Here is a 9,548-nt window from a genome sequence, read left to right as displayed (position 1 = left end):
CGATATTGGTTCAAAAAGTCGAATTTACGGGACCCGTTAAATACCCATTCCCCGATAAATGAATTCAAATAATTAACTTTTCATTGTTTACCTTAATAATTATATTATCTAAAGCCCCCCAATTACTGCCATTACACGTTTCATTCAGTCCAAAATTTTCCTTCAACGTCACAAGAATTATTTCGTCATTATTATTTTTTTTTATTTTTATTTTTTCGGAATTAAAACGGACACACAAAACACGACACTTCTAGTGCCCCACGCACTATTCACCTTTTTTTTTGTTTTCTACAAGCTTAAAATCAGTTATATTTTTTGTTGACATTTATCAGAGCCTTCGTAAAAAAAAAAATGAAAGTTGAGATTTAACCCCCCCCCCCCCACTTTGTTTGCAACAATATTTCTTCTCGCAACGTAGGGTTTTCGTTTAAATAGGTTTAAAAACGGTGATTGAAATAAACGAGATTACAAAAATAAAACGACATACACAATATAAATAAAATACATGTTTTTGAATGCGCACACGAAAAAAGAAATCGTTCGGAATCAACCAAAATACTGCATTTAGTTTTCCATATCGGTCGATTCAGAACAGGTGACACGATTTGTGTGTTTTTTTTGCATATTTATCGTTCCCCCCATCGCCTCTCCATGCACTTTTAATAAATAAATGACATGGCATAAAAATAATGAACAATCTGAGAATGTTAAAAACAGCTTCATGACACACAGATTTTTTTTTTTCGTTTTCTTTTTCGTTATTTTTTTTATCTCGATTGGTATTTTTTTTTCAAACCAATATTTATCACCGTTCGCTATAAGTTGTCGATGCGGGAGACTGAAATGTTTGCCAAGTGTCCCTTGAACCCCGGAGGTCTCTGAAAGCTTCACCCAACCGATACAACTACAAACTAAATAAACGACAGAAATTGCATTCGATTTCATCGGGATGAGACGAAAGCCGCTCAGACACCTCAAGGGTTAAACCAACATTGCACATTGTTACTCTTGGTCCCTATATAGGATGTATATAAATTATATTTGATCATTTTTTTTTGCATAGTTTTTCTATTACAATTTATTGCTTTATGCTCTCAATGTAACGGGAATTGAACTCCTGTCGCACACTGGCATACAAAGGGTGGCACAGTCGTTTCGTTTGGTACTATTGTCGCTTATACAACTCAGATTTGTTGTATTAATTTATTTGTAAACCAAAGACCAACAGCGACAGTGTTGCAGTCTGCTCTGCTTATTGACAACTGTTGGAACCTACTAACTATGCTTGGCCTATTGGTAGCAAGTGCGACAGTCGCACATTTTCACAGCTCAATTCCGACTGGGCAATGCGCAAGTATAGTGTATAGGGTGTTTAAAGATGGCGAAGGCGCAATCCTAGTACTAAATGATTGCTCCAGTTTTTATAGAAAGGGGGGAAAAGTCAGAATAATTTGATTATTTGTGTATTTAGGGACAGCCGCCTTAATCGCTATAATTGGTTGGTGAGAGCAGGGTATCAAGGGGCAGAGTATTGGGGTCTCTAATTGTGTATACATAGGGGGTATAAGTAAATTAATCCAGATATGTTGTACCTGTGCTACCCCATAACCAGTAGGGGAAAGTAATGGGGGCACCTAGAGCAACAAACCGCCCAGACGGGGCTTATTTGTAGAATAGTAGTTTAATAAGTTCCCAGTGGTCATTGGTCACCTAAACCAGCTATTGGTCGCTGAAGAGAAGAGTAAACCAGTGCAATAATTGGGTGTAAGCCAGTAGCGCCATCTAACACGACTCTTGGTTGTAAGCAATTGCATCTCTTGTCTGTTGCGACAGATGGTTCACCAAATGCACCTCGGCTCTAGGGCAGACAGGACAGACGTGTTACACTATGCGCCTCTTGTCTAGGGCACAAAGGGCAAATGGGTCATTGGGTGCAAATCAGCTCTAAGATATAAAGGGCAACTAGCCAACCTGAGCTCTGGGGCAAGTGGGTCACCCAATGCTCTAGGGCAGAATGGGCAAATCGGTTACCCAATGCTCTAGGGCAGAATGGGCAAATCGGTTACCCAATGCTCTAGGGCAGAATGGGCAAATCGGTTACCCAATGCTCTAGGGCAGAATGGGCAAATCGGTCACCCAATGCTCTAGGGCAAAATGGGCAAATCAGTCACCCAATGCTCTAGGGCAGAATGGGCAAATCGGTTACCCAATGTGCTCTAGGGCAGAAAGGGCAAATCGGTTACCCAATGTGCTCTAGGGCAGAATGGGCAAATCGGTTACCCAATGTGCTCTAGGGCAGAAAGGGCAAATCAGTCACCCAATGTGCTCTAGGGCAGAATGGGCAAATCGGTCACCCAATGCTCTAGGGCAGAATGGGCAAATCGGTCACCCAATGCTCTTGGGCTTTTAGGGCAGCATTTACCCAATAGGACTAATGGTGACCAAATGCACCTCGGCTCTAGGGCAGACAGGACAGACGTGTTACACTATGCGCCTCTTGTCTAGGGCAGAAAGGGCAAATGGGTCATTGGGTGCAAATCAGCTCTAAGACATAAAGGGCAACCAGCGAACCTGGGCTCTGGGGGCAAATCGGTCACCCAATGCTCTTGGGCTTTTAGGGCAGAAATCAGCATTTACCCAATAGGACTAATGGTCACCAAATGCACCACATCTCTAGGGCAACAAGGTGCCTGCAGGACTGTATCTTTACGGCAATTGTGATGGCTCTGCCCACCAGGCTCTGCCCAGCCACCATTGCAGAATCCTTGGCACAAATTGCACAGTCACACACACACACAGATATGTCAAAGAAGGGGACGTGGGTCAGTTATGGAAAAATGCATTGAGTTCCTCGTACATTGGGGCCCGGTCGTGATGTACGTGCATGTCGTAAGGCAACAGGTTCTCAGAGTGCACCCCACTGCGCATCCCAGAGGAGCTGAAGAGCAGGCCATGGCCGGAGGACCTGGAGGCCTGCAGGGCTGAATAGTGCATAGAGTAGTGATAATTCTTATCTTGGTCTGGGGACGAGTCCTGCTTGAGGGAGAAGTTGCCATTAATGCACAGTGGTGGGCTCAGCGGGGCGTCATACTCTGAGCTATTGTAGTCCGGAGACGTGTTGCCGTAAATGGAATCGTAATAGCCGTGGGTTCTGAGAGCATGGGAGCTGGCCATGGTGCTGGACTGGCACTGGGAGCCTGAGAGTCGGGGGCACTGGTAGGGGTAGGGGTGCATGGCAAAGGAAGAGTTGGGGCCGTGGTACCTCCCCGACTCCTGACCTTGCTCAGTGAGGAAATTCCTAGAGTTGAGTTGCAAACAGCCGGCCACAAGGTTGGTGGTGGGCTGCGACAATCCCTTACACAGGGTCTGCACATAGGCGACCAAGTCGGGCCTCTTGCCGGAGCGGAGGATCTCCGACAGGGCCCAGATGTAGTTCTTGGCGAGCCTGAGAGTCTCTATCTTGGAGAGTTTCTGGGTTTTGGAGTAACAAGGAACGACCTTCCTGAGGTTGTCAAGCGCGGAGTTCAGGTCGTGCATTCGGTTCCGCTCCCTGGCGTTGGCTTTCTGCCTCCGAACCTTAGACCTCTCGATTCGGGCTTTGGTCATCTTTCTCTTTTTGGGTCCCCGTTTTTTGGGCCTCTCACCATCCAGTTCCTCCGTCCCTTCTTCCTCCTCCTCCTCCTCTTCCTCCTCTTCCCCCATCATGTCACCGTCCTCCTTACTTTCACTCAGAGACCCTTCTGTTTTGCCATCCTGCAGAGACTTCTCCTCTTCCTCATCCTTATCGCTCATATCATCATCATCATCATCGCAATCCTCTGCCCAACTGGCGAATTTCTGCACCTCAGGGATCAGACTGGGCTCACTGAACAGCCGGGTCAACATGATTGCTGCGAATACAGGGAGCGAAACGTCAGGCACAGCCTTCACCAACACCAGTCAGTGTGCCCAGCAACCAGGCACAGAGATAGATAGATAGATAGATAGATGGATGGATGGATGGATGGATGGATGGATGGATGGATGGATGGATGGATGGATGGATGGATGGATGGATAGATAGATAGTAAGATAAATGATAGATAGATGGATGGATGGATAGATAGATAGATAGATAGTAAGATAAATGATAGATAGATAGATAGATAGATAGATGGATAAATAGATAGATAGATGATAGATAGATGATAAATAGATAGATAGATAGATAGATAGATAGAAGATAGATAAACAGATAGATAGATACATAGATGATAAATAGATAATGGATAAATAGATAGATAGATGGATAAATAGATACATAGATGATAGATAGATGATAAATAGATAGATAGATAGATAGATAGATAGAAGATAGATAAACAGATAGATAGATACATAGATGATAAATAGATAATGGATAAATAGATAGATAGATAGATAAATAAATAGATGATGGAATTATAGATACATAGATGATTTATAGAGAGATAGATAGATGATGGATAAATAGATAGATAGATACATAAATAGCTACATAGATGATAGATAGATAGATAGATAGATAGATAGATAGATAGATAGATACACAGACTGCACAGGTACATTATTAACTCTGGTGGTCAACGTTTTGGTCGTGTTGGAGGTCCCTGACTTCTTCAAGCAGGACCATAACCTTGACAGCAGAATAAACAGTTATTTGTTAACTCGCATATCATTCATCCGAATTGTAAATTTTGGTATCTATCATCTATCTATCTATCATCTATCTATCTATCATCTATCTATCTATCATCTATCTATCTATCAATCTATCTATCTATCTATCAATCTATCTATCTATCATTCATCTATCTATCTAATCTATCTCTATCTATCTATCTATAAATACACACACATAAGTATAGGTGCAATTGCACATGTAATAATACATTTATACTGTGGCATGTTAAAAAGCATTTAATAAAATACAGAAAAGTTTCTACAATATATACAGCAGAATTTAATCTATCTATTTATCTATCTATCAATCATCTATCTATTTTAATAAAAGGCGAAGGGATGGATAATCAGAACGCTTACAGTATGTGTATATCACCGAGCAGGGGACCGTACAACAACAAACACACAGGGCTAATTAATACGCAAGATCGCTAGATTTATCGCACTATTAACGGGCACAGTGCGAAGGGAGAAGAACTAGAGACAGGGCTGCCCGAATCCTAAACATTAACCCCCCCCCCCCCCCCCCCCGCCAATTCACAAGATTCTTCCGGCATCTGATTAGAATTAATTGGCTTTCAATTTAGCCATCACTGCACCAAATTAAAGGCTGTCAAATAATGTTGATAGATCCAATTATTATTTCATTATAGGATCCCAATTTGCCTGCCCCTGCGGTTTGTATAAGGGAATGGGAACTGTGTAACATGTACAGGCAGAGGGTGGGCACCCACAGAGGCCAGCACCCAATAACAGCCAGACACAGCTGGGGCACACTGGGGGGGGGGAATAGGCACACACCGGGGGCCACAGTCTGGCCTCATATATACACACAGAATTACAATGAGACTATGGCTTCACATGTATGGATTCACTGAGAGAAGAAATAAAGAAATTATAAAAGAAAAATATCTAGATAAATGGAAATAGATAGATAAATAGATATAGATTCGAGATCGCTAGAAATAAGAAAACGATGATGACAGAAGAATGTATAACAGAGATATAGAAAAACAAAGACAGATAAAACACATGACAGCTAGACAGCAGGTTAAGTAAATAGATATATCCATACATAGATAGAAATTAAGCAAACAATAGATATAAATAAATGGGCGAATAGATTCCACGCCAATAAGGATTCGATCGCGGTCATTTATCCGACTCCCATACTAATTAGTAATTACGTTAAAATACATATTTGGCAGCCATAGAATATACCGCAATCCAGAACAGGTTATCGGGGTTTTTAGGGTAAAGTGAATCTCACCGGTTTATTGTATATTTATATATATCGATTATATCAATCATCATCGATATATCTCCGTTCGGACATATCTTCTCTATATAATATATGAATGATACAGGCAAGCTTAATATATATATAATGATAGATATAGATACACATATATATATAAATATAGTATAGCTTTCTATATGGTCTGCCTATAGATAGATCTATCCAATATATGTCGGGCATCCTTCCTGTAGCGGTCGGACAGACAGACAGACAGAGACGGGTTGCCATTGTATTCTCCTCTCTCCCGTCTCTGTTCAGGCAGATCCAGCAGCACCCCGATCCTACACGATCCCCCCCATACAGAGCAATGGGATCAGCTGCAAGGTTAGGGCTCATTCTGATGAAAGAAGATCCGTCCTGGGATGAGACGCTCAGTAGGGCATTTAGCGCAGAAATGAATAAAAAATAGGGGTGGTTGGGGGGCATCCCGGGCACAGGGGTCTGCGCTTCCCCCCTCACTCCAAGTTGGAGAGGCTCCTTCTGAACCCAACTTACCTCCAGAGCTAGGCGATGGGCAAATTTATGACATGGTTCATAGCATCTTCTGGGAGTAGAACATTCTCCTTGAGGTTCTCAAGCTCCTTCAGAGTGCAATCCAAAAGGAGGAGAGGGTGGCATGTCTACCGAGTCAGGGTACCAGCTCTGATGCCAGGCCATATGGTTGGCACGTCATCCGCAGCAGCGATCACACGGGAGAATCTGATTGACGGGCGGTTGGATTGAGGGAGATTTGGCTCCCTGGGGGGGAGGACTTACCATCTGTCACTCTTCTAAAAAAATGCAAGAAGAAGAAGAAGGAAAAAAAAAAAACTAGGAGAGAAGCATGGATCGTACCAATCTCCAGATCTGTGGGCACACTGCAAAGTGAGAGGGATAGGGGAGGGGGCAGCCAGTGGTACCTACCTACCAACAGCAACTGGGGCAACCCACCCTGCCAATGATGGGGAAAGGAAAAGAATGGGATTTAAGAATATGCCCAGATCAGGGGGCACACTGCAAAGTCTGAGGGAGAGGGATAGGGGAGGGGGCAGCCAGTGGTACCTACCTACCAACAGCAACTGGGGCAACCCACCCTGCCAATGATGGGGAAAGGAAAAGAATGGGATTTAAGAATATGCCCAGATCAGGGGGCACACTGCAAAGTCTGAGGGAGAGGGATAGGGGAGGGGGCAGCCAGTGGTACCTACCTACCAACAGCAACTGGGGCAACCCACCCTGCCAATGATGGGGAAAGGAAAAGAATGGGATTTAAGCATAGTTATAAAGGAATATGCCCAGATCAGGGGGCACACTGCAAAGTCTGAGTGAGAGGGATAGGGGAGGGGGCAGCCAGTGGTACCTACCTACCTCCAGCAACTGGGGCAACCCACCCTGCCAATGAAGGGGAAAGGAAAAGAATGGTTATTTAAGAATATGCCCAGATCAGGGGGCACACTGCAATATCTGAGGGATAGGGGAGGGGGCAGCCAGTGGTACCTACCTACCTCCAGCAACTGGGGCAGCCCACCCTGCCAATGAGGGGGATAAGAAAAGAATGGGATTTAAGCATAGTTATAAAGGAATATGCCCAGATCAGGGGGCACACTGCAAAGTGAGAGGGATAGGGTAGGGGGCAGCCAGTGGTACCTACCTACCTCCAGTAACTGGGGCAACCCACCCTGCCAATGAGGGGGAAAGGAAAAGAATGGTTATAAAGGGATATGCCCAGATCAGGGGGCACACTGCAAAGTCTGAGGGATAGGGGAGGGGGCAGCCAGTGGTACCTACCTACCTCCAGTAACTGGGGCAACCCACCCTGCCAATGAGGGGGAAAGAAAAAGAATTGGATTTAAGCATAGTTATAAAGGAATATGCCCAGATCAGGGGGCACATATATACAGCCACAATGGGGGCGTTTAAACAAATCATGGTGGGCTTATACATTGCCACAGGGGGCTAATAGCAGAGGCCACACTGGGTACAATGTCACTGCTGTCCATCACTCCCACATCCTCTTACATACACATATAAACTCACATAGCAGATACCCTTACAGGGGGCAACGTCGGCTATGCACTCCCATTCACTCCTATCCAAGTGCTGCCATGGTCACTGGAACATAAATATCCATCTCTACATATATGTGGGAATGTGTATGGTCACACAAAGAACCTGTCAGTGCTACACTAGGAAACCAGTGATAGTAAAATAGGCAAAAATAAAAATAAGTACCCAGCATAGCCCATTGATATGATAGAGGTGTATGCCTGATTATTCTGCCCCCATTGTGGCATCGCAGGCCCAGTTGGCATGGTGTGGGGGAATGAATCAGGTGCTGGTGTGTATGGGGGGGGGGGGGGTGTTGTTTCACAGAGCCCCAGTGTGATCACCACAAAGAGTGGAGATTTCTGCTGTTCCCCATCACAGAGATGTGAGATAGGTATGAGAAAAAAGGAGCTTGGAGGGTTGCCAAAAACCTGCTACTATAAAATCACCCCCACCCCTCACCCACATCACACGCTCCCCCCTCCCACACATTCACATAGATCTCTCACACACACTGATCACACACATACCCTTACACCAGCACTATTCTGCGCCTTACACACTCACACACCCTGCCCCGCACACACACACTATCAAAATCAAAATGGGAGTTTAGAGATTAATACATAAAAAAACTCACCCACGTTCTATTCGTTCCTATGGGATTTTGTTAGAACCGTATTTATCAAATGGCGAGTTCTAACTTTCACCCATTGATAAATAGGCTTCTAAAAATCCCATAGGGATGAATAGAACGTGGGTGAGTCTTTTTATGTATTAAGCTAACCCTGCCCCGAGGCTATTCTGTGTAACATATCAGTAACATGCAAGTTACATTTTCAGTTTCATGTTATTATTATTAACATTTATTTATAAAGCGCCAACATATTCCGCAGCGCTGTACAATAAGTGGGTTACATACATTGGACATACAGAGTAACAAATAAAGCAATCAGTAACCGATACAAGGGGTGAAGAGAGCCCTGCCCAAAAGAGCTTACAATCTACAAATAGCCATATATTTAAGGCCATTTTCACCGTAGCAACAGAACCAATACCTAAAGCGCATAAAAAGTTGCATTATCAGCAATAATCAGCCTAGCTCTCTCCATATAGAGCTTATATACACGATTATCTATTTCATATGGAACGTTTGTATCATTATTCACACCGGCACCTACATCAGCTCCCCCCTTGGCAATTAGATTGCATGCTCTATGGACAAAAGACATATTGTGCCTGAATACCAGACAGTGTAGTTTGCAATATAAGAACAAATCAATAATTCTAATGGCCCAAGGTGGTAACAATGAGCAAAATCTATGCTAGCCCACCACTAGCCATTCACAATACAAGGTTTTCAGGTTTATTTTTGCTTTTTACATAGGGAGTTACAGGCCAGCCTAGAATGGTGAATGGCGGCAGTTTTGGAGCGATGAAATGACTGCATATACGCCAACTGCTTCAGCTGGCCCTGGGCCAATCCGTCTATCAGTGGCCCCATGTGTGGCCGGCTTTAGGG

At 44.0% G+C, this 9,548-nt stretch overlaps 1 protein-coding gene across 1 annotated transcript; it reads right to left on the bottom strand.

Annotated features, from left to right (window-relative positions):
• Positions 1-1,048: 1,048 nt before the first annotated feature.
• On the bottom strand, positions 1,049-6,593 carry neurod2 (neuronal differentiation 2). The gene is given in 2 exon segments (NM_001079018.1): positions 1,049-3,890; positions 6,497-6,593. A coding segment is annotated over 1 exon segment (1,062 nt). The 5' UTR covers positions 3,886-3,890; positions 6,497-6,593; the 3' UTR covers positions 1,049-2,823.
• Between the last annotated feature and the right edge of the window lie 2,955 nt (positions 6,594-9,548).

Source organism: Xenopus tropicalis, chromosome 10 (genome assembly GCF_000004195.4).
Source record: "Xenopus tropicalis strain Nigerian chromosome 10, UCB_Xtro_10.0, whole genome shotgun sequence".
Classification (NCBI taxonomy): domain Eukaryota; kingdom Metazoa; phylum Chordata; class Amphibia; order Anura; family Pipidae; genus Xenopus; species Xenopus tropicalis.
Note: the sequence above shows the minus strand (reverse complement) of the source record. Positions and strands in the feature narration are given on the sequence as shown.